General features: G+C 51.5%; 1 protein-coding gene, 2 long non-coding RNA genes and 1 pseudogene across 8 annotated transcripts; 2 read left to right on the plus strand and 2 right to left on the minus strand.

The window, feature by feature from the left end:
* Positions 1-307: 307 nt before the first annotated feature.
* On the minus strand, positions 308-8,848 carry SERPINB1 (serpin family B member 1). 4 transcript variants are annotated; one of them, XM_006047344.4, is made up of 7 exons: positions 8,716-8,848; positions 7,599-7,773; positions 5,097-5,231; positions 4,438-4,555; positions 2,984-3,126; positions 2,733-2,900; positions 308-1,575 (listed from the first exon to the last, which is right to left on the minus strand). In XM_006047344.4, exons 2-7 carry the CDS (start codon positions 7,764-7,766, stop codon positions 1,174-1,176), a joined length of 1,134 nt encoding a protein of 377 aa, XP_006047406.3. In that variant the 5' UTR covers positions 7,767-7,773; positions 8,716-8,848; the 3' UTR covers positions 308-1,173. The 4 variants fall into 4 exon arrangements, with proteins under 4 accessions (XP_006047406.3, XP_044782375.2, XP_006047407.3 ...); XM_044926440.2 differs by having other exon boundaries at positions 7,599-7,792; positions 8,716-8,763; XM_006047345.4 differs by lacking the exon at positions 8,716-8,848 and adding an exon at positions 8,347-8,667.
* On the plus strand, positions 6,572-6,680 carry LOC112583086 (annotated as a pseudogene).
* Positions 8,849-15,132: 6,284 nt separating the features above from the next.
* On the minus strand, positions 15,133-17,715 carry LOC123464781. 2 transcript variants are annotated; one of them, XR_006639833.1, is made up of 3 exons: positions 17,586-17,715; positions 15,571-16,541; positions 15,133-15,396 (listed from the first exon to the last, which is right to left on the minus strand). It is a non-coding gene; the product is annotated as an uncharacterized LOC123464781 (long non-coding RNA). The 2 variants fall into 2 exon arrangements; XR_006639832.1 differs by having other exon boundaries at positions 15,133-16,541.
* Positions 17,716-17,788: 73 nt separating this feature from the next.
* LOC102411654 lies at positions 17,789-24,224 on the plus strand. Of its 2 annotated transcripts, XR_326544.4 has the most exons (4): positions 17,789-18,232; positions 20,644-20,752; positions 21,149-22,475; positions 23,124-24,223. It is a non-coding gene; the product is annotated as an uncharacterized LOC102411654 (long non-coding RNA). The 2 variants fall into 2 exon arrangements; XR_006543658.2 differs by having other exon boundaries at positions 21,149-24,224.
* Positions 24,225-24,676: the final 452 nt, after the last annotated feature.

Genomic DNA, 24,676 nt, shown 5'->3' on the forward strand with positions numbered 1-24,676 from the left:
GTAACTCGATCAACACGACCTCCTCTAAATCGCTGAGTAGATGTTGGACTGAGGAGCAAAAAGAGACAGACCACTGTGGCTTTCCTCCTGGTCCCTGTAGCCACGAGGCCTTGGATGGCAGGCACTAGGGAGAACCGTAAGAAAGGAGGAGAAACGCCTGCCAACGTGAGGCCTGCTGGGATTCTGTTGCTGTGCTGTGCAGTCACTCCGTATCAGCCAGATGTAAGCACAGGTCCGGCCAAGAACCTGCTTCTGCAGTCTTGGCTTGCCCGAGATCAGGGAGAAATAAGAAGAGGACTGAGGTCAGTCTGGTTTGCACGATCTTAGGAAACTTTATTAACCAACCCAACAGCTTCATGAGAGCAAGAAGCAGCAATTCAAGGCACATTCCAAGAAGAACATTGACAAAGGCTGACATTCATCAAATAGCACCCCGCCACCGCTTCCTCTACAGCCTTGCATAAAGCTGTCCTGTTACCATAAAGACGTGTGCCAGGTGATGGACATCAAGAGCCTTCATCAGAAAACAGGGGAGAAGGCAGTGAGCAGTGAGATCCTGTTGCCATTTCTTGGCTTCTTTCCTGATAAGACATCTACTGCCTGACTCCTTGTGCCCCTCATAGCGCACATCCGGAGGAGCACGGGAGAACAGACAAGGGAGGGCGTGGGTTACCGCCAGGCCGGAGGGCTGGACGCAGGGTCAGAGACCTCGCCAAGGCAAGGCTGTCTCAACCCTGGGCCTCAATGGGGGCGCTCGCCTGGATTTCAACTGAGTATCTGTTGAAGCCTCCCCTCAGCTATCAGGACATCTCTCTACTGCGGCTTCCAAAAGTCTATCTCTAAAAGCAGATGACGGCGTGACCACTGTCCCCCACGGCTCTCAGGAAAGTATAGCAACTTCCTAGACTGCTACATTGTCAAGGATCTACACATCTGATTTTTCTCTTTTTTTAACTCAGTGCATTCAAGAGAAATCACGGGATTTTTTTCAGTATAAAAAAAGAAGAAGAGATACCCATGCCAAGTGTGAACAGCCAACAGAGCTGAGCTTACAAAGGAGGTTAAAGATTCATTATCGAATAGTACTTTATGGGTAAAGATTTATGCGAATGGTCCCCATCTAAAGGGCAGGCAAAGAGCTTAGGCTTGACCTTGATTTAACGTCCCTAGCTTCTATGGGGAGGAAAGCCTGCCTAGAAACAGGATGTGCGAGGAGGGCTTGTGCTGGATGAAGAAGATGAAAGGGTGGTCGGCAACGAACTCCTCCTCTGGCATCAGCATGGCGAACTCGGTGATGACTCCCGTGGTGGCCGCCGCCTCCGTGCCCTCCTCGTTCACGTCCACGACGGACTTATGGACCACCTTGGATATGAAGAGGTCCCTGGCCCCCGACATGCCGGACAGGTCCGCCTTGCTGCTGAAGAGATCCCGTGCACCCAGGCGGGCCAGGGGCTCGTTGAGGTCGTAACTCTCCTCCAGCTTGAACCTAGGCAGCTGGACCCTGACCTCAAGGAGGTCTAGGCTCTCGGGTTGGGTCCACTCCCGCAGCTTCTCCAGAGTCAGCTGTTGCTCAATCTGGAATAGAATGAGCGAAAAGAAGAGCTGAAACCATTCTATGGAAGTCAGTCGACAACGTGTTCTTTAGATGAACGGACCATCCTACCCACTGCTCACTGGTTTCCTTCATGTTTGCACCAAAACAGGTTCCACCTGGGGACTTCACACCATTCCGGCTGCTGGTGATAATAAACAGAGCCGCGTTCCCAGGCACCAAGGCCCCGGTCTGGACACGAGGCCCGGGAACCACCCGCCCCACCCAGGACTGACTGCGCCTCTGCCATGCTGGACCACCGCCACCATGGCTGTTAATACCCTAACTGACTGAGTGACACAGGGTAATTTTTAAAGCTTTCTTCTATGTCTTCTATTTATCTGAGTCCCAGTGGTCGCTGGGTTATCTGTAAACCTCACACAGCGGAAGTTGTCCTGATGGACATAGCTCATGAAGCTGAAGCTCCAATACTTAGGCCCCCTGATGCCAAGAGCCGACTCATTGGAAGAGACCCTGATGCTGGGAAGATTGAGGGCGGGAGGAGAAGGGGACGACAGAGGATGAGATGGTTGGATGGCATCACCGACTCGACGGACATGAGTTTGAGCAAACTCTGGGAGATATTGAAGGCCAGGGAAGCCTGGCGTGCTGCGGTCCACGGGGTCGCAAAGAGTCGGACACGAGTTATCGACTGAACAACAAGAAGCAGCACACTGGTAAAACCAGAAACAGACCTAGTCCCTCGTCTAAAGTGGGGAAACCGTAGCACGTGCTCGAGCCCTGCTCCAAGTGCCGGATCACCCCGCAGAGAACGCGGGCGCACAGTGTGAGCTGTGTGAGCCCAGCTCCTGCGGCTGCCCTGTTACTCCTGCTTCACTGGGACAGAGCCACGCCACACTGCCCTGCTGATGCTGCTAATCCCGGACTGTCTATGTTAGAGTCAGGAAGGGACAACCATGGAAATACAGCTGAGAGCAGGAACAGCCAGCTTCTAACGCATGGTGTAGCTGCAGACGGCTAATATCAGACCCCACTCAACAGGAAGTTTAGTTAGGAGGGGAAGGGCAAAGCACACAACAGGGCAGACACACGGAAGGAAAACTGCCCTCTTCACACTCCTGCCTCTTCCACACACACACACACACACAGTCCGTGCACCACGCGGGGAGCGGGGCCGCACCTTCTTCAGCCCCGTGGCCTCGTCCTGGATGTCGTCCGGCAGCAGGATGACCATACTGAGGTCCTTGCCCTCGTAGGGCAGCTCCAGCACCCGGCACTTAAGGTCCTTGATGTAGCCAAAGGGAAACTTCTTCTTCTGATACATCATCTTCACCGTTTTCGTTTCTTTCTGAACAATCAGACCACAGATCGCCCATCATTATCCGCATGGCTTCGGAGCACAGAGTCATCTAGACAGTCGTCCGCCCTCACCTTATTCAGTCTGAAAGGCGCATCCTTGGTGGCCTCCACCATGAACTTCTCCTGCCACTTCCCTTTGAAATAGATGGCATTCACCAGCACCAGCTTCGTCAAGCTGTCAACCATACCTGAGGCCAACAGCTCCGGAATTTTCCCTAAAAAGACAAACTTAGCTTTTTAAAAACCCACCTATCAGAATTCCAAATTTGAAGGGACCTTTGATTAGCACTGTGCTTCCCTCATAGCTCAGTTGGTAAAGAATCTGCCTGCAGTGCAGGAGACTGGGGTTCAATCCGTGGGTCGGGAACGACCCACAGAGAAGGAAATGGCAACCCACTCCAGTATGCTTGCCTGGAAAATCCCATGGACAGAGGAGCCTGGTGGGCAGCAATCCATGGGGTCACAAAGAGTCATGCACGACTGAGCAACTAACACACTTGATTAGCACTGAAATGCAATTCAAATGCTTCCTCCTACCCAAAGTCCTGTCACATGGCACTAAGTTAGCTAAGGCCCCCGGGGTGCTCCCACTGGAAATAAACCAGCTGGGAGGGACTTCCGTGGTGCTTGGGTGGTTAAGAATCTGCTTTCCAACGCAGGTGCTGCAGTTTACATCCCTGGTTGGGGAACTAGGATCCCACAAGTCTCGGGGCAGCTAAGCCCACACACCACACCTGGGGAGCGCACGCCACAATTAAGACCGGACAACTGGAGGGCAGATCAGGGGAAACACAAACTACCCCGGAGGGGTGATGCTTCGAAACAAGGTATTGGGTTAAAGGGCTAAAAACAGGAAAAATCTCCTTTTCTGGGATGTATGATAATCAGTGGGCCTCATTTGGAGACAGGCCATTCTTTATCAAGAAAGGGAAAATTTCTTAACTAAAGTGTTTCTAGTCACTAAGAAGTAAATCACTTCTTCAAATCATCCAAGTGGTCGCCTAACTCCCACAGGGAAGCTTTTAACAGACGTCTAAGAGGTAGGACAGCTCCTCCGCGGACACGTGGCCCACTCGTGGTGCGTGTGGCTGTGACGGCCGCTGTGGGTGTGGAAGGGACAGGTGTCCTGTGGGTGCCTTGACCATTCCGTGACTACGACAGAGACACGAACCAGAGACACGGCCTGACTCCTTAGACGAGGCGTTGGCGAAAACACTCCTGGCCACAGCGGCTTGTAGACATTGGATTGAGGTTTGGGTCCATTTATTCTACAGTCAATGTTAGTTTCAACTTTTAAGCACAGTCTGGGGAACTTACAGGGAAGAAGCTTTTAGCACCTTCAATTAAACCATGTTTACGTTTCCACTTGGAGAGATTCCTGTGTTTGAAAGCTGTCTGGCCTGGGCAGTGAAGGTGGACCCCAGGGTCAGGCCCAGAGGCGAGGGAAGGGGAGGGTCCCCTGCAGGGGGAGAGGTGGGCGGAGGGAAGGAAGGACCCGGCGGACGGCCAGCGCCGCCCTCGCTCACCTCCCGTCTGCCCTTTGACCCACTCGTTTATGGTCTTTCTCGCTTCCTCGGAGGCCCGCAGAAAATCCACACTGGCCAGCTCAGCACTGTACATTCTCTGCGTTGAAGCTAAGAACTCCTGTTTAAGAAAAGAAACAGGTGTCGTGAGTAAGTCCTTCTCCATACAGAGGTGGTTCTCCAAAATCCTTAAAAGCAACAGAAATAATCCCCAAAGGCATATTTCATGGTAACAACAAAAATTCTAGCTCTTCTACTTTTTTAACTCTGGTGAAAAACACATAACATTGACTTGACCATCCTAACCACTCTTACGTGTACAGTCCAGTAGTTTTGGTGTTGCACAAAATTTACCAATTCTTTTCTAGTCTCTGACTAGCATTTTCATAAACAAGCAGACACTGGCTGTACTTGGACGTGAATGACGGGCTTCACTCTGGATTTCTCTAGTAGAACAGCCAGGGCTGACCTTTTCACTGTGGGGATGGGATGAGAAAACGAAATCACATCCGCCGAGGCGAATGCTGTTGGTTATGTTTTCATTCTGGATTATTTTTCTGAATGTTTATAAAAATTAAAACTGGTTTGTGTGACTTGATTGTGCTGGGCAAAAAGTCTGCATTGTCTTTCGAGTTTGAGAACACGAAGAGCAAAGCACTCACAGGGAGGAAATCATAGCTCTTCTCTCCAAATAACCTGTTGGCGAGTTTCAGGGTGTAGGGAGCACAACGCTTGTTGATAGCAGCATTCAGATTCTGAAATCCCGAATGAATCTCAACTCCTTCGAAATGGAGAGCCTAAAATAAAGGAAATATTATTTCTATAACCATGGATTTTGAAATTATAACCTGGTTCCTTGGAATTTGCTTTCATCAAATTAATGTTTTAGTACTAATTATTGATCAGCAAAATCCAAAATGTACTAGCTTCGTGAATCATAGTAACTGTATTGAAAGCTGCCCTTTTGCATCACTTTTTTGATATAATTACAGTTGCACAAATATGAGTGGTTAATAAACTAAACATGTATACAAGTCTGCTTCCCCAATCATAAATGGTATGTTCATATTTGTACAAATAGAATTCTCCTGAAAGTTCTCAGAAATAAACAGTAGATAAAAGAATCATCAGCTATGCAAGAACACAAAGGTAGTAGAGACTGGGAGGTTTTTTAATTGCCTTGCCAGCGTCAGTAACTCACTTGCTTAAAAACAATTTCATTAAACTTAACACCGGGCAAAAGTTTAATTCTCCACATATCAGTTACACCAAGAGCCACTTTATGGTTTTATGAGGCCTGGGCTGGTTCGTTCTTTTAGGGCACAAAGAACAAAGCTCTACCGTGTACAAAGGCCGGTCTCTCCCTGACATGTGGAGCATGTGTGTGGGCACTGTGATCCATCTCTTCAGGGAAACAGGGTAAGAACCTAAGACTGCTCTTCACTGAGGTTATGAAGTTCCTGGAAAACCTCAAATCAGAAGCTCAGATTACCTTGCAGGGGCAGCTAACAGTTACTAGTACTAGGGGTTTTTTTCTTTCTTTTTTTTTTTTTAAGTAGATTTTTGAAAACTTTCAAATGCTTCTGTATCTACAGTGATGAAAAACGTTGGTTTTCCATCAAGTACAAACACTTGTACTTGTTGCAGCTGCAACAGGCCGGTGAACCCGAATCCGGGCTGGACCTTCCCTGGCTCTAGGTGCAGCGTGACCAGTGGCCTGGACTTTAGAAAGACCTTCGCAGATGCCCTTTCTTTCGAGGAAAGCCAGAGTTCCCCACTCAGAATAAAGCAGGCCCAGCACACGGGTGCCCTCCACACCCCCAAGGACAGGCAGAGTCTCCGCGTCGCCTCCCCGTCTCCCTGAAGGGCCCTCCTGCTCACACAGGACACGCCTGGGCCAGGCCCAGAAGCGCAGGGCCGGACGCTCTCGTGGCCCCTGCACCTCTCCACTAGGCGTCATTATGCTCACAAGGAACAAGACCCTGCAGGCGCTGATGGAGCCAGGAGCCGGCATCACAGGCAAAGCAGAAAGCAGACGGTCCTGGGGAGGAGGTGCCTGTGAGAGCCAGCGGGCGATGCTGGGGCAGAAGCAGCAGGCGGCGGGGCGGCCAGTCTTCTCACTGCTCTGTCCTCAGCCCGGGGGAGACACCGTGGTCACACAGGCGGGTGTCCCAGGGCGAGGCTGACCCATTGCACTTCGGACGTGCTGACCCCTGTGATTTCCCCAAATGTGGGAGACTCCACTGGGCTTCCCCAGTAGCTCAGGTGGTAAAGAATCTGCCTGCAATGCAGAAGACCTGGATTCGATCCCTGGGTCGGGAAGATCCCCTGGAGGAGGAAATGGCAACCCACTCCACTATTCTTGCATGGAGGTCCCCTTGGACAGAGGAGCCTGGTGGGCTACAGCCCATGGGGTCACATAGAGGCAGACACAACTGAGCGACTAACACTCCACACTTCACACTTGCTCAGCCCATGCAAAAACACTGTCTGTCTCATGCATGCATCCATGCGAGGTTGCTTCAGTCCTGTCTGACTCTGTGACTCTATGGGCTCCAGGCAGAATAGTGGAGTGAGCTGCCGTTTCTTCCTCCCGGGTATCTTCCCGACCCAAGGACTGAATCTGAGGCTGTCGTCACAACTCCTGCATCGGCAGGTGGGTTCTTTACCACTAAAGCCACCCCATCGCAGGTGCTCAGAAGAGACTGGATCATGAAGGACAGCCTGCATCCAAGTGGATTTTCCCTGGGGCTTTTTCTGGAAGTCTGACCTCATGCAGTGTAACGCATAGCATGACACACAACGCTGAACACTGAGACACAGTTCTACAGACCCACTGTGCACGCCTGCCTGCTAAGTCGCTTCAGTCGTGTCCGACTCTTTGTGACCCCATGGCCTGCAGCCCCCCAGGCTCCTCTGTCCATGGGATTCTCCAGGCAAGGATACTGGAGTGGGTTACCATGCCCTCCTCCAGGGGGATCTTTCGGGCCCAGGGATTGAAACCGAGTCTGCCTGAGTCTCCTGCATTCCAGGCGGATTCTTGAACATTGAGCCATCTGGGAAGCCCACAAACGCACTGCAAGAGCTCAGAGGTACAGCCTTTGGTCCCGGCTGTGGCAGGGTTCAGCTGGGAAAGCAGACTATTGTGGCTAGTTTCTGCTGACCTTGGACATTTGCGCCGCGGTCTCGCCTCTGGCCCCCAGAAAGACCATGGCCAGCGCTGACGAGATGCTGAAGGGGGAGATGAAGATGTTTCCGGCAGGATTGTGCTCGGTCAGGGCGAGGAACAGGTCCACGGCGAAGCGGGTGTTCGCTGCGCTCAGCTGCTCCATGGTGAGGCTGCAACGCAGAGCAGAGCCTGAGCCGCCCACGGCCGCACAAGCGAATCAGCAAGGTCACCCCCGTCTCCTCTCAGCTTGGGCCACCCCCCCTTAAGTTCACTGGAACTTGTACTTTCTCCTTCTCTTTCTAGGAGGGCAAGAACCCGCAGGCATAGATGTGAGAGCCTGGGGAGACTGGCCAAGGACTCAGCACTGACATGGGATCCAAGTTTCCCATAGAAAATCAGGGCGACCTGCCAACCAATGAAGCAAATTCCAGCAAGGAGACAGGATGACCCTCGTTTTGGGGTTCACTGTCCGATGTCAGGAGAGGTCTTGTCCCCATTCTCGCAGGATATGAGAGCTCGGAAACCCAACACAGGCCCCGAGGCAGGTCGAGCGGCTGGACAGGGAGAAGGTGACCAGAAACCCTGTCCCTCCCGCGGGCAGCGGGGTCTGCGGGTGCAGCAGCTGGCCCTGGCCCATCAGCTGGCCCCTGTCCCCGCCCGGCCTCGCTCTCAGCCCCACACTCGGGAGAGGAAGGGGATCGGCCGGCGCCTGCCCCGCATGCGAGTCACAGCTGAATTATTACTGTCGCTGACGAATCGCCTCCCGCGCCTCCAGCAGCAGGAAAGAGGAAGGAGGAGCGGCTTGGCCTGGGCCTGACCGCACACACAGCTCGGGAGGAGGGGGGAGAAGGGCTGGGTTCCGCCTTCGGCCGCCGGCGCCGGCCTAGAGCGACCAGACGCGGCGCGGGGACCCCGGGACTGGCGCACGGCGGGGCGGGGTGACCGCCGCACAGGGGGCCCCGCGGGGCGCAGGGCAGGGGGCCGGGTGACCGCCGGACACGGGGATTCCGAGGGGCGCACAGCGGGCCGGGGTGACCGCCAGATGCCCCACCCCGCGGGGCGCGAGCGGACCCGAGCCTGTCCCGCCCGCCCAGCTCCCTGCCCGGCCTTACCCGCTGCTGGGCTGCCTGGGCGGGGCGGGGTCTGGGACAGGCCGGGCGCGGCCCTTATAGCGGCAGAAGGGGGCGGCACAGGCGGTGAGGGCGGGACGCCCTGCCCCCTGACTCACCTCCCAGGAGCCGGAGCAGGGCGGTGCATCCGGCGGTCAGCCGCGTGAGCGCAGCGACCTCCTGGGGATCAGCACCCCTGAGTTCCCAGCAAACTCAGGTCTCCGTCAAGGGCCTGTCATCCCTGTCAAGATGAGCTGTTTCTTACTAAGGTGTGAATGACTGAGATGCGGATGCATCACCTCTCAGAGGCCAAACCAGCCTCTTTGAAGTCTCATCTGTACACTCCAGCCTCTCCGGTTATGGGGTGCGGGAGTGGTGGTGGTGGCGGTGGTGAGGAGGGGCCCTCAGGGTGAGAGGAAATAGAGTCAGTTCCAAGCAACATCGCCCAGGTCCCTGGCTCAGGTGTCCAGTGAATTCAGCCCCAAGACTCCCCTGGCAACTGACAACCCCACCAGGCTGGGTCAACTCACATAACTGCTCACACACCATGAGACCGCCCATTCGTGTGAATAAGGTATTTCTTACCCATTACCCAACACTGAAATGTACACTGGCCAGTTTTCCCCTATACGTACTGTTAGAGTGACTATGAGTGAAGAATAAAAGCAGGAACTCTTTCTGTAAGTTCCTTTCGGTTTTTCCCACTTTAAATGCCTGGCTGTGCAATTTCACCATATCTGATACTTGGGATGGACAGGGAGGCCTGGCGTGCTGTGGTTCATGGGATCATAAAGAGTCAGGCATGACTGAGCAACTGAACTGATCTGATACTTGAGAGTATGTAATTCTGCATCTTGAAACTTCCTCCTTGCTGTTTTACAAATCTCAACATGAAACGGGAACAAAAGAAAAATCTTATTTTTAAAGTGATATAAATAATGCAGTGTAAATGAGTTTGTAGGTTTTGTTTTTACTCTGCAAATTTGTTTATAAGAGGCAAAAGAAAACCCAGTAATAAGAGATAAAAATACTTTTCATTATTTAACCAAAACAAAACAATAAGACTTCAATAACTAAGATTGAAGAATGTTACATAGCCCATTGGAATAAAGAAACCGGCATTTATTGAAAGTCAGTCATAGTTAAAACCAGTGGTTTGTTAAAATCAGTAACCTCTCCACTGTCTCCCACAGAACCGAAGACCCCTCATCAGCTTCTAGCAAGAGGTCTTTGTGGGTAAGGAAGTCAAGAGTAAGAGGTTGTGCTGAAAAGCTGTTAAATTAAAATCCCAGACACATAAACCAAGGAAAAACAGGTTCTGAACTTGCTGGTTTTTTCCCTCTGATGTTTTGTATTTGTGCTCACCTGAAGTTAGTAGTCTGAGTCAAATATGACGTGAAGTGAAGAGAAGTGAAAGTCCCTCAGTTGTGTCTGACTCTTTTGAGACCCCATGGACCATACAGTCCATGAAATTCTCCAGGCCAGAATACTGGAGTAGGTAGACTTTCCCATCACCAGGGGATCTTCCTGACCCAGGACTCGAACCAGGGTCTTCCGCATTGCAGGCAAATTCTTTACCAACTGAGCTATCAGGGAGGCCCTAATATGACATCCGGAGAAGGCAATGGCACCCCACTCCAGTACTCCTGCCTGGAAAATCCCATGGATGGAGGAACCTGGAAGGCTGCAGTCCATGGGGTGGCTGAGGGTTGGACATGAGTAAGCGACTTCAGTTTCACTTTTCACCTTCATGCATTGGAGAAGGAAATGGCAACCCATTCCAGTGTTCTGGCCTGGAGAATCCCAGGGATGGGGGAGCCTGGTGGGCTGCCGTCTATGGGGTCACACAGAGTTGGACACAACTAAAGTGACTTAGCAGCAGCAGCAGCAATATGACATCAGTACATACTCTGTACCAGGCGCAGACAGAAGGGGCTTTACACCCCAGTCATCCATCAGTCCCTGTGCTGTGATGCCGGGAGCCGGCGAGAGACATTCCACTCGTGACAAAGGTCATGAGGAAGGAGGCTCGGCATACGCAAAGGCGGGATCGAGCCTCGGGAGTCCCCCCGGATATTCTCGAGCATCTACCCCCAAAAAACCAGAGTCTGCCTACTTTATTGCTTTGTGCTCTCACCTCTGACTTTACTGGGGGCTGTCCCCCACCACCATCTCACTCTCTCTGTCAAAGAGTTAACTTACCGCTCCAATTAATAAAGTTCCTGGGCAATTAGGAGTGTTTAAATCCAAACCCCTCAGATGGCTCTCTAACTCGCCTGACAAGTTTACCCGGACTCCTACAGCTATGCATACGATTGTTTACAGTCTCCCAGCCTCGAGAGGCACGGGAAGCTTAAGATATTCAAATAGCTTAGAGCCTCTCAGAGAGTTAGAAACTGTCAGAATAAAACTAGTAAAAGATTTCATTGATGAGCCAATGTTTGTTGCCAAGTTTCCACATCCCCTGTATTGTATCCTTGAATATGTATTAATTAATAGTTGGTATGTAGAAGAAATAAGTAGTGGCCTTGGTGTTAGTAACTTTAGACCCTTAAGGTAATAAATTCTTTCCTTTGTAAACCCATTACACATCCGCCCTATAGGAATGCAATTTTATCTTCGGAAGATGGCGCCAAACCTTAAAATAATTACTCTTAGAGAAAATAAGTCTTTGTTGATAAGTCCTTGTCAAGAGTCATAAAATGTTAATAGGCCTTCTGGCCAGAAGATGATGTAAATCACCTAAACCATTTGTATACGATAAATTTGCAGGAAAGAAACCCTGGTGTTTGATAAGCATCAAAGACTGCTGACTTTGCATCCCCTATTATCCTCTGTGTGTAACTTAGGGTATATAAGCCCCTGTTAAAAAATAAAGCTACGGGCCTTGCTCACCAACGCTTGATCTCCCCATGTCATTCTTCCCCTCAATTTTCAGCTGAGTGTCCATCTGGAGCGCGGATATCCTCTGCGACCATTTATTTGCCTGGGCTTCTAAGACCCACTCGAGAAGGTGTCTAAGGTGGGGCACCTTCCACTATTCAAGAGGGCGCCTGCGGCCTCCGTGGTCAGAGCTAACCTGGTGTCACGGGTTATATTGATTTTCTGCGTAAACCAAGCCACTCAGCTTCTTTTCTCCACTGAATTTTCCTACTGAGCTATCTTCTTTTTATTACTCTTTATATCTCTAATTAACATTTGAATAGGTCACCTAAGCCGTCTCTCTGTCGAATACCCTGGATCACCCGGGGGTGGACCTCGGCACTGCATATGGCCCGAGGCACTCGCGGGCTTGAGTGTCAATGGCCCAGTTCCAAGTTACCCCAGAGATCCTGGGACATGAGCGATGGCCGGTCTGGTGCAGTGTTTGGTGAGTCTGCTCAGCTCCAACGTGCGGTACCCTGGCTGGAGCACCGATCTCGTCCCCAGGACAGACCCAACGAAGTGCGTATGAGAGTGAGCACCTTGAGATGTGCACCGGCGTGTTCATTAGCAGCAGGATCTGAGTCAGGCCCAAGCAGAAGGATGGGGAAACCCTACAGCAGAACCACTTAAGAGCGGAGACGAATACACCAGGCAACGCGCAGGGTTGTGGTGCGCGGCAGTGCAGGCTGAGCTCGGAAACAGGCGGAAGCGGTCGGTGGTGTCAGAGGTCGGGAGGGGCGGAGACCCTCGCGGAGGAAGGTGGATGCTCTGACAAGGTTCTCCTATTTTCTGTCTCCTTGACACCCAGGCGTTTGGGGCCTGGATCCTGAAGAGCCTGCGAGCCCAGGGCAGGTGGGTTCCCGGAGGCGGGGAACGATCCTCCCATAAGGGCACCTTTGGCACATGGACCCGGGAGCTCGGTGACCACACTGTCGACTCTCTCCTTTATCAAACCCACACTGGCCCTAACGCGCCCCAACTCCAGGCAGCTAGAGAGCGTTGTAAGGACCCCTCTTCAGATCCCTGGAGGGCCCGAGCCCACCGGTGGAAACTCTCCAACCCAAGCTCACTTAGTGCACCCAGCGTGTCCGACCCATCCCTTCCTGCGAGAGCTCGGCTAAGGGCTGGGGCCGCCACTTGTGCCCGCTCCTCCTCTGCCCCCCGCCCACCTGGGTGCTCCCCAGGCCCCCGGGACGCAGCATCCCTTGCCTCCTGCGCTGAGGGCCCTGTGCCTAGACACCTCGCGCGAGGCGCTTCCGTCCACGTCAGCTTCTCCGGCTGCCGGTGAGAAGAAACCCCTTTCACTCTCAGCACAAGCGGGGTGGGCGGGAGCAGCACGGGTTGGGGGGAGGCGGGGCCTTCTGGGGTGCCGGCAGCATACTACTGCTTCACTCGGGTGTTTACCCAGGTGTGTTGATATTGTGATAACGTATTGAGTTGTACGCATACATCGTGTACTTTTCTGCGTGTATGTTGCACTTCAACAGAAATTACTATAAAGTAGCAGCAAAGCATATTGCTGCTGCTAAGTCGCTTCAGTCGTGTCCGACTCTGTGCGACCCCATAGACGGCAGCCCACCAGGCTCTGCCGTCCCCGGGATTCTCCAGGCAAGAACACTGGAGTGGGTTGCCATTGCCTTCTCCAATGCATGAAAGTGAAAAGTGAAAGTGAAGTCTCTCAGTCCTGTCCAAGTCTTAGTGACCCCATGGACTGCAGCCTACTAGGCTCCTCCGCGCATGGTATTTTCCAGGCAAGAGTACTGGAGTGGGTTGCCATTGCCTTCTCCACAAAGCGTATTAAATGTTGGTAATTGTTTCTGCCTTTGCTCCCCCCTACGCTTAGCCAGGATTAATCAGCTTGAAGCTGGTCGGAGCCCCTTTGCCCCCCAGCACGTCCACCCCCTTAATTGCACTGGGTGTGCCCAAGGGTCAGGCAGGAGCTGGTGACCCCAGGGCCTTCCTGTTCTCCCACACCCAGCCACACACAGACCCCCAAATCCAGGGCAGAAGTTTCCCATCCACTCTCTGATGTGGGGACACGTCAATCTTAGGTTCAAGGTCCAAATGAAGAGGCGCAGGGTCGATTTTTCAGAGACTCACAGCTACATTCATAAGACGCATGGTAAGGGGAACATCCCAACTGGCAGCAGTCTGTGGCCTTGGTCTGAGAACTGACTGTCCTTACATTACTGACCTCCGGGTTAATTGTATTCTGGTTGAGGAACATGATTCCTGTATTATTTCGGTATTTAGGAATGTTTTGGGACCTGCTTAACTGACCCAGTATATGGTCCAATTTTGTAAATACCCATCTTCTGATCCACCCTAAGTTTGTTAGGGGCAGTATTCTCTATAGTATAGCCATTAGGAACTAATCATGATTAGTGAACTAATCATGTTATCTAACTCTGTACTTGGATTTACTAAACATGTTTAGCAAGAGAATGACTAAATATCAACTAGCAACAAATAAAATGAAATTGAAAGAAAAATAGCATTTAAAATAGCATCAAAAAGTCAAGTCCCTGGACATATTTCTAATAAAACATATGCAAAACCACTATACAAAGTTATTTTAGTATTATTAAGAAAATTTTCTAAAAATCTAACTAAATGAAGAAATATATTACATTCATTGAGTAGAACTCAATACTGTAAAGATAGTCATTTTTCTCTGACTGATTTTTTAAATCAATCCCAATCCCAATAACTATTTCAAAGAAAATGGATATGTGCACATGCGTGTGTGTTTAACTCGTACAAATCACATAAAAACTACTTTTTGAAAAATGAGCACACAGTTTAAAAGAGGAAATCCAAATGGCTTTTAAATGCGTAAAAACGTGTTAAATACAAACTTTAAACAAAATGAGATATCTTACATTCACATTGCCAAAAATTAAAATTTCTGACAATTTTAAGTGAGCCACTGGAATTTTCTCACTTCTGTGCAGGGTGGATTATAAACTGGGAAAACTACTTTGGAAAATAATTCAATTATTATTCAAGTTCAATTTTTAGGAGTGTTGAACCAGCAATTCTCCTAGTATTCACATTCATATGGAGACATTTACAAGAATGTTGGAGGTGGCTTTACTGGTGAACCCCAAAGATCAACAACAGCGGAATGGGAGCCTATTCAGTGGAACGCTGCTGCTGCTGCGTCGCTCAGGCGTGTCCGACTCTGTGTGACCCCATAGACCCCAGCCCACCAGGCTCCTCCGTCCATGGGATTTCCAGGCAAGAGTACTGGAGTGGCTGCCAGTGCCTTCTCCAGTGCCTGAAAGTGAAAAGTGAAAGTGAAGTCGCTCAGGCGTGTCCGACTCTTCCTGACCCCCTGGGCGGCAGCCCGCCAGGCGCCCCCGTCCCAGGGATGGCATTGCCATCACCTTCTCCGACCGCGCAGCAACAAAGATGCACAAACCGTTGCTGCCTTTACGACCCGCATGAAACTCTGCAACATAAGTTGAGCAAAAGAGGCCAAATTCAAAAGACTACATTTCAACATTATTTTATTTACATAAATCTCAGAATCAGCCTAAAGAAAGCTGGAATAAGCTGGAAGGGGTAAAACAATAGAGACAAGCAAAGACGCTCTGCCCAAATCACAGGAGCTGTTCCCTTCGGGGACAGGAGAGGCAGGGCTGGGCCTGGGGGGTCACGTGCTGTAGAGGCAGCTTCCTGAGCACGGCCAGTTCAACCTCTTGACCTGCATCACTTGGGTGCATGCTGTATAACTGTTACAATTATTCTCATGATCTGTGGGTTATATGTCACGGGAAAAAAAAAAAAAAGGCAAATGAAGTAATGTCAAGTGATCCAACAGATGAACACAACTCAAAATACTTGACAAGCTGAATTGATTATAATTTCACAGTTGATTTGAAAAGCCCTTGAAGAGCCTTCTCATACAAGAACAATGGACAGACAGACCTTCTAAGGACGGAGGAAGGGAGTGAAAATCCTCCCACTGCCCGGGTCCAGCTCAGTGGCCAGCCGGCCGTCACGTCCTCACCAGGCCCTCCGGTGAGCTCCGTGATGCTGGGGGCGCAGCTGGAACGCTCCGTGGCCGATGCAGCCGTGACCACGGAGGGCGGGGAGAAGACCGTCAGCAAAGAGCAGGAGGAGGGTGGGAGGCGGGCTCTGAGGGCGTTGGCCCGCCCGGCAGGGCGGCCTGAAGGCCTGAGAGCAGAGCCTGTGCTCCGAGCGGCCACCAGGGGGCGCTGTGCAGGGGCAGCCGGAAGTCTTCGGTTCTCTTGATTTTGATCAGAAGTTTCTAGTTGGACAAAACAAGGGGGGGGGGGGGGGGGCGGGGGCGGCGACAAGCTTGCCATGCACTTGCTGCGTTCATTGAGGGTACAAACGAACGAACTTAGTGTTCTTTTAAGCGCGTAAATATCTAGACTCGTCTTTAAAAACGCCAGCCTTGAGTCACAGTCATCTGATGTACCAAGTGGCCATATGAAAAGCAGAGCATACCCAGCTCCGCGCTCCAGAGCGAGATAGACTCTCTGGAAAAGGAACTGGGAAAAGCACAAATCAGATGTGCCAAACAAGGGAAAATGAAGAGAGAAGGCGTTAGAAGGACACGGTCGTTGAAGATGAATCAGATTCCAGACCGGACCCACGGGAGAGCGAGCACGCCCACGCTGCCCGTCATCAGCGCCCAGTCTTGTGCTGAAAGGAGAGCGTCAGCCCGTGAGTGCACGGGGTGCACCCGTGTCTTCCAACCTGAGGTCCCTGAAGCACCTCCTCATCGCCCTCCCCCCTCAGGGGCACGTGTGGGTGCCATCGAAACTGCTTCCGGCCGAGTGGTCCTGGCTGGCTCATCCTGTAAGAACAAGGGGGCTGTCCTCCTCTAAGGGGTTTCCTCGTGACCGAGTTATTCCTCCTGCTCACGCATCCTGAAAGGGAAAGTGGGTTCCTCTTAGACTTGTCTCCACCTTCAAATAAGTCAGCCATCCAAAAACCCCACAAAAATCTTGATTTTCTTTTCCTCTTCAAAAGTAATTTTGCATTCACCTGTTTTCTGATTCAGTTCAAGAAACTAAATAAGAATCATTATACCCTTGATCAGCCTATCCTGGGGGTGTTAGACGTCTCACAGTGGTGTTTTGTGAATATGGAGACTGGGATCACTATGAGCACAGGATCTCCATGTTAGAGTACTCTCTAGACAATAAGCTATTTTATTTTAGATAATTATTCTCTAAACATAAACAAAATTTACAATAGCCCATGGGCATGCAAAGATTTTAAACTTAAATAATTTTTAAACCAAGTACAAAACTGTTTACTACAGTTAAAGAGAAATGTGAAACTAACTTGATACCTATTTAAATAACTGCTTAACATGTTTGTGTAATAATTTATTTTTAACTTGTTAAAACAATAAGAAAATCAATCAAAATCACTTTATAAGTACTAATGTTTTCTTGTAAATAGTCCAAGAATTTTAAGTGAGACACAGTAATTTCACAACGAGGAATAATTTTGGAGACTGAGATATGGTTGCAGGTGACTGGACCCTCTCAGGAAATTCTTAGTTACATTCTCATGTTCAAGTTTCTTGAGAAACTTAAGCGACTAAGGCCACTGCTGCTGCTGCTGCTAAGTCGCTGCAGTCGTGTCCGACTCTGTGCGACCCCCTAGATGGCAGCCCACCAGGCTCCCCCGTCCCTGGGATTCTCCAGGCAAGAACACTGGAGTGGGTTGCCATTTTCTTCTCCAATGCATGAAAGTGAAAAGTGAAAGTGAAGTCACTCAGTCGTGTCTGACTCTTAGCGACCCCATGGGTTGCAGCCTAACAGGCTCCTACGTCCATGGGATTTTCCAAGCAAGAGTACTGCAGTGGGTTGCCATTTCCTTCTCCAATGCATGAAAGTGAAAAGTGAAAGTGAAGTCTCTCAGTCGTGTCCGACTCAGCGACCCCATGGACTGCAGCCCACCAGGCTCCTTCATCCATTCGATTCTCCAGGCAAGAGTACTGGAGTGGGGTGCCATTGCCTTCTCCGGACTAAGGCCACAGGAACAGATACAATAACCTCTGAAGAGTTTCTGTTAGTCCTTTTCTGTTAGATAATCGTGCAAAACAAACCTAGTGGTAAACTCTCAGCTTTGTCCTCCAGGGGGCGGAATGTCATCACAACACACCCACCGCTGCCCACTGAGATGTCTGAGCACTGGGAACACGTTTCTGCTTCAGTCACGCTCAGTCCCCATTACTAGGGGAGCTGCAATATCCGTAAAATTAACCGTGCCTGTGAAATAGCTCAGTCAAGGTTTCCTCTGACCTCACCTCCTTCTCCTCATCTCGTAGACCTGCCGTCCAGGTCTCAGGTTGGAAGCCTCTTTCTCCAGGGTCTTCGTCCTGCTCTAACCTCTTCCTGGAGCGACAATGACTCCTACTTCTGGTCTCTTCTCACCACCTCTTCTTGAGGCGGTTCCTGGTGTCTCCTCTCGTCCCAACTTACTTTCTTTTGCGTCCAGCATCTGTTGCCGTCAGAAATGATCCTGGTTAGGAGCGGAGCCGCGTATCACGGGAACAGAGCTCCAACCAGATCCAGAACGGCACCCGGATCGCAGTACGTGCTCAGTAAGTGTTGCTGGGTAGGTAGATGCATGAACAAGTGAACGGAGGTTCTATCCCAGAACAAAGCGGGCTGTGTGGGCAGGTGATGTGATGCTGACTTGTAACGATTCTCAGTCAGTGGTAAATGGGACCAAAGGCTTATCAGATGGAAAGGATAGAATGACGTTAGTTTAAATGGAAGTGGAGCCTTTGCAGCAACATGGATGAACCTGGAGATGATCGTACTAAGTAACCTAAGTCAGGCAAAGACAAGTAGCATATGATATCACTTATATGTGGAACCCAAAACTGTGATGCAAATGACCATATTTGCTGAATAGGAACAAACTCACAGACACAGAAAAATGAACCTCTGGTGACCAAAGGGGAAGGGAGTGTGTGTGTGTTAGTTGCTCAGTCGTGTCCAACTCTTTACAACCCCGTGGACTGTAGCCCATCAGGCTCCTTTATTCATGGACTTCTCCAGGCAAGAATACTGGAGTGGATTGCCATTTCCTTCTCCAGGGGACCTTCCCAACTCAGAGATCGAACCCAGGTCTCCTGCATTGCAGGCAGATGCTTTACCATCTGAGCTACTAGAGAAGCCCCAAAGGGGAAGGAAGGGGAGGGATAAATTAGGAATTTGGGGTTAATATATACACACTACACTGTAAAAATGGATAAGCAGTAGGGACGTACTGTGTGGCACAGAGAACTATAGTCAATATTTTGTAATAACCTTTAAGGGAAAATGCAGGGCTTCCCTGATGGCTCAGACGGTAAAGAATCTGTCTGCCAATGCCTGTCAATGCAGGAGACCTGAGTTCAATCCCTGGGTCGGGAAGATCCCCTGGAGAAGGAAATGGCAACCCACTCCAGTATTCTTGCCTGGGAAATCCCATAGATAGAGGAGATTGGTGGGCTACAGTCCTTGGGGTCGCAAAGAGTCAGAGGCAATTCAGTAACTAAACAACACAATAAGGGAAAATAATTTGAAAAATTATATATGTATATAACGGAACCATTTTGCTGCGTACCTGAAACTAACACTGTAAATCAACTATACTTTAATAAAGAAGAAATCAACTTTTAAAAGGAGTAATTTAAAAAAAATCAATAGAAGTGGAGCCTAAAGAAGACAAGTTCCAGTCCCAGGATGAACAACTACTACACAAGAGCAAAAATGATGCAGACGGCTGACGTGCTGCAGAGGCTGTAGTGAGGATTTGAGTGGGCGACTGACAAGTCTCGACATCACTCTGAGGGCAGGATGCCAGTAAAGCATGGTTGCTGGTCGTAGCCATGACCCCACGTGTGGCTCACTTGAGACAGAGGTCTCTCGACATGTGCGGCGGGGCTCTGCCCTTGGTGATGTTCCGTCTCATCCTCTCACAGATAGCTTCAGTGGAGGCTTAGAAGGACACAGACAATAAACTTGCCAAACACAACTCTGTTGTAGGGGATGAGCGCATTGAGATTCAGAAGAACTCTACCGGCTGAAAGGTTGTCTCAAACCAACGTGAAGATTGTCATAAAGAGAGTGACCTTTTAAGTTTAGATGTTAAAGAATCCGTTTTGCAAATATCATAGGTGAGAAACCTATTGGAGGAGCAGTTCATGGAGGGGGTGGGGTGGGGGAAAGCCTGTGATTTCAACGGACCACAAACCCAATATTCACAGATAGGGTTGGGAAGATCTGAGTATTAGTAGAAGCAGAGAGTCCACCTTCAACGAGAGGGGAGTTTCGTGGGCCCACGCCCTGGCCTCATCTCTTTAGAGAACGGCTTTCAGCTGTGGGGGCCACATGTATCAGAGGGGACGAAGGTAACGCTCTGCAAGGGACTTTGGGAAGAACTGGCTGCCTTCAGTTAAAGAGAGGAAGACCGAATCGGGCAGGGAGGAGGCCGATGGGCCCGCGTCAATACGGCGGCTCATGAGGAAGCCGGTGATGCCTGGCTTTGAGCCCCGCGCTGCCTCTCCTGGGCAGACTCCTCACACCCTCCGGGTCCCAGCTGCACTGTCTGTAAGCCGAGGGCAACAGCGGCAGCCTCTGAGGTCTGGGGTGGATTCAGTGAAACGTCCCCAAATGCTGGCACCTAAATACAGCGCAGGTGCAGGAGGGGTCACACGAGCGCACGGACCGATGTTGTCCTTGAGGCTTAGAACAGGGGCGGAGGGGCGCTCAGGGAGAGGTCACAGGAAACGGGAGCGCGCCCGTCCCAGGAGCGCGAGCTCGCATCCCATCCGGGCAAGGCAGCAAAGCCGCGCCCACCAGCCAGCCGCGGGCCTGTCTCCTGGGGGAGGGGACCTGGGCCCCAGCCAATCCCAGAGCTCTCTCCCTGCTTCCCACGCCTGCTGCACAGAACACCTGGGGCAAAATACCTAACCCCTCTTTCTTTATTTCCCACGGTACTCAAGGCAATGTCCTTTTAAAGCTTTTCAGAGCCACAGCTTATCTCAACTGGGAAGGCACCTCGTCACCTGTTACCTCCACCTCTAACTGGGTGTCCTGCCACTCAGCTCGTTCTAACAGCAGCTCCCCAGGTGAGCACGGGGCCCCCAGGCTGGGCTCAGCCCCACGGGATGGCCCCACTGCAGATACCAGTCTCGAGTGCCAGGGACCACCTCTGCTTCCAGCCAACGGGCTACAAGTTCAGGAGTTCCTATGGCCCCTCCTCAGCCGCACGAGTCTCCAGGAGACTCTCAGAACCCAGGAAGGCGCTCTGCTCACTCTCTGTGTGTGGTGTGTGTGTGTGTTTGTGTGCATGCGCGTGTGGTTCCCTCAGTCGCGTCCGACTCTTTGCAACCCCAAGGGCTGTAGCCCTCCAGGCTTCTCTGTCCATGGGATTGTCCAGGCAAGAATACTGGAGTGAGTTGCCATTCCCTTCTCCAGGGGATCTTCCCAACCTGGGGATCGAACCCTGGTCTCCTACACTGCAGGTGGATTCTTTACCAATGGAGCCACGAGAGAAGCCCGTTCTCCTCACGATGCCTGTTATGAAGGATGCAGCTCAAGACCGGCCAAATGGAAGAGCCTCGCAGAACAGGGATGGGGGTGGGGGGGGGTGAAGCACGGGCCCCATCTCCTGCCCCCCGGCACACATCCTCCCAGAACCCTGGTGTGTTCCCCAGCCCAGAGACGCTCCAGATCTATCACTTAGGGTCGTTTTTTCCCTTAAATCAAGAGACGATTGACTAAATCATCAGCCACGTGATTGAACTCACTCTCCAGCCCTCCCCAGAGGTGGGCAGGGGGGCCTGAAAGTCCCAGCCTTTACAGCCTCTCCCCTGAACCTACCTGGAATCGCTCTGTTAGTGTAAACTCAAGGGTACTTGAGAGAGCCGCCTTGTAAATGATCAAAACACTCTTATCGCTCTGGAATTCCACAGGCTTCGGAAGCTCTGTGTCAGGAACAAGGGGCAAAGAACAAATGTGTTTTCATGACATCGAAGCTAAATCTGCTGACTTCCCACCCCTTCCAGGCTCTGACCATCCCGGTCAGACAGGCGCTCCTAACGGGAGGGACTGAGAACCCAGGGTGGCATTGCGTGAAGTAGACTTAGACCCGCAGAGGTCCTCCCACCCACGTCCACCCGTGTCCTTGACAGCAGACACCTGGTGAGTGGAGGAGTTCAGAGACCGCGGCCTGAAGCTGCCCGCCTGGCTGAGAGCGCAGTGTACCGCAAGGCACAAGTTCTCCGTGCCGTGGGCTTGGCTTTCCCAGCCTTGCCACCTGTCATCGCTGGACAGACCACCTTCACACGGGAGGTTCCCCTTCATCATGAGGCAGTGACCTGTTTAGTCCCCAAGCGAAACCTCTGTGAGGGTTCTTCCTAGGAGCCTGCCTTAGCAAGGGGTGGGGGGGCTTCCCCCCCCCACCCCCAACCCCCATGTCCACAGGGTCCTGGGAGCCTTTGTACCTCCCCAAAGAGGCTTCTTAAGACCTGGGACATGCACGGGAGACTCTCTGTGGACTGGCTTGGGGTGAGAGGGGGAGTGGGGAGGAACCCCAAAGGATAGTGTCAAAAAACAAGGGTGCTTTCAGAGGAGGCGGCCTGGGGACCGATCCTGCAGGTGCTGGGGGAGTGGGCGGGTGTCAAGGGGGTGAACTGTCCTGCCTAACAGACAGCAGGAACTCGGGGTTGGAAGGGAACCCCACCCACCTCCACCCAGAGACTATAGGAGAGAGAAGAGGAGACAGGAGGCTGGCCCCTGGCCGGAGAAGAGAGGAAAATACAAAAACACTTCTGCTGGAAAGTCAAGGGGGTAAGACAGGGCTCCGGGTTTTGGGGGGTGTCCTCCACCCGTGCCTGCAGCCCCCTCCCCATGCCCCTTACCAGCTTCTGCGGGACAGCAGTTGCAAACCTACCTCCTGCCATAAGGGTGTGTTTATTTCCCGCAGATGAAGCCAACTAGCTGACCCAGAGGGTCCCTCCAGCCTCCAGCTGATGAGCTGCATGTCATGAATGGAGGGCTAGTTTCAGTTTATCTTGTTCACTTAGTAACATCACTTTTCCTCAAGAGAGGGAAGCAGAGTTCCCCCAGTCTCCTTGATATGGATACTAGGCCAGACAAGGTTTATTATCATGCTTCCTCAGGTGAAATTCCCTACTAAATGCTCAAGTTTCATTTCAGTAGGTCTTCAACCTACCTGATTACGAAGGCTGCTTAGTGACCTTGGGAGCGAGCTTTCACCTTGCAGTCAATATTGAACTTGGAAAGTTTCTATAAGATGCCAACATTCAATTTTTGGCAGAGTTTCCTTCCCCCTTGCCCCCCAAAAAGCATACAGTTTCCTGTTCAGTTCTAAAAAGTGAATCTGATCCTTACTCTGTAGAAACCAAACTGTGCCCTCGCTGTGTAAAATGGCTTTGTAACTTGTTTCTACAACTTGGTTCTGCCGTGTTTGTGCAGGAGTGCACACAGCCCAACCTCCCTGAGTCTCATTGTGTGTGAGGCTGTGTGAAGACCCTGTGCCTCAAGAGGAACCAGATCAGGTGACCGGCGCCAAGCAGAAGCCTGGACCAAGAACTCTCTCCGTTTCTTCCACATCCAAACTGTTTCAAATGCATTTTCAAGCTGTTCAAAAGGGTTGACACAGGGGCACCTTTCGCTGGGGTCTTTGTCCCGAGAGGAGAGGACAGGAAGCCGTTGTCTCCTCAGTAATGAATCCCTGGACGACCTCGTGAGAGTCGAGGCGTGAGCGCTGACCAGGGCCCCCGGAGCCGAGACGTGTCTGTGGAGAGCAGGTGTGAGGGCAGAGGTTTGCTCCTCCAAGGAACTGGCATTTGCTTTCTAAGCCCCAATCACAGCTCTCTCCTGTTCCCCTTTCCAGTGAACCCCCGTGTACCCCAGAAGTGTTGGAAGCTCGCCACATGAAGGGAAAGCACACAGATCGTTTACGTTCTGAGCTCAGCCTTCCACACGAGCTGGTGTGCTGGGGGGCTGGGATCAAGCGCACACAGGTGGTGACCGCCGGACCTGGGGAGAGCTGTAGGCCACAGAAGGGCCAGGGTGCCGTCTGCTCTGCGCAAAGAGAGAGAGGCCCGGGGCTGGTCTGCGGTCCACCCTCGAAGGCCCTGCATTCCCCCCGCAGGGGCCTCCCTGCCCGACCTGCCCGAAGGGCCTGTGCTCTAACCGGACAGGGCAGCTCTCTCCTGGACAGCATTCCAAAAAAGTCTGCCTTGGCTTTGTAACTCTCAGACTGCCGAGAACAGACCCCTTGCGGCAGTTTTCTTTGTGGCCCCTTGATCCTGGCTCTGTCCGTCTCTGAGCTTTTCATTCAGAAGCTCGTTTTCCACCCAGAAGAAAGAAGAGAGCTCTCAGGTCCGATGGGCCGGCCACCGGGCCTGCGTGCTGCCCCCTGTGATGACCCTGGACACGGTAGCCAGTCCTCTTCCTCAGGCTCTGCCTCGCACAGGTCCAGACAAGCCGAAGCAGTTTTACTTCCTGAGTCTCCTGCTTTAATAAATGAAAAAAGAAGACGAAGAAGAAAGTTTAGTAGGCATTTATTAAGCATTTCGGTGGTGGTTTAGTCACTCGGTCGTGTCCAACAACTCTTGCAACCCTGTGGACTCTAGCCCGCCAGGCTCCTCTGTCCATGGGATTTCCCAGGCAAGAATACCGGAGTGGGTTGTCATTTCCTTCTCCAGGGGATCTTCCCGACCCAGGAATTGAACTCCTGCACTGCAGGCAAATTCTTTACTGACTGAGTCACCAGGGAAGCCCCAGTAAGCATTTTAGTATACTTTAAAATGTCATATTTAATACATGGATGCTTTTAAAAGTGCAACGCAGGGAGCTCCCTGGTGGTCCAGTGCTTAGGACTCCATGCTTTCTCTGCCGCGGCCAGGTGTTCAATCCCTGGTCAGGGAACCAAGATCCCACAAGCCTTGTGGCAAGTCCAAAAAAATGAAAAGGAGTAAAAAGTAGGAAATGAAAATGCAATGCTGTATAGCTGTGTTGTC

Source organism: Bubalus bubalis, chromosome 2 (assembly GCF_019923935.1).
Source record: "Bubalus bubalis isolate 160015118507 breed Murrah chromosome 2, NDDB_SH_1, whole genome shotgun sequence".
In the NCBI taxonomy this organism is placed as follows: domain Eukaryota; kingdom Metazoa; phylum Chordata; class Mammalia; order Artiodactyla; family Bovidae; genus Bubalus; species Bubalus bubalis.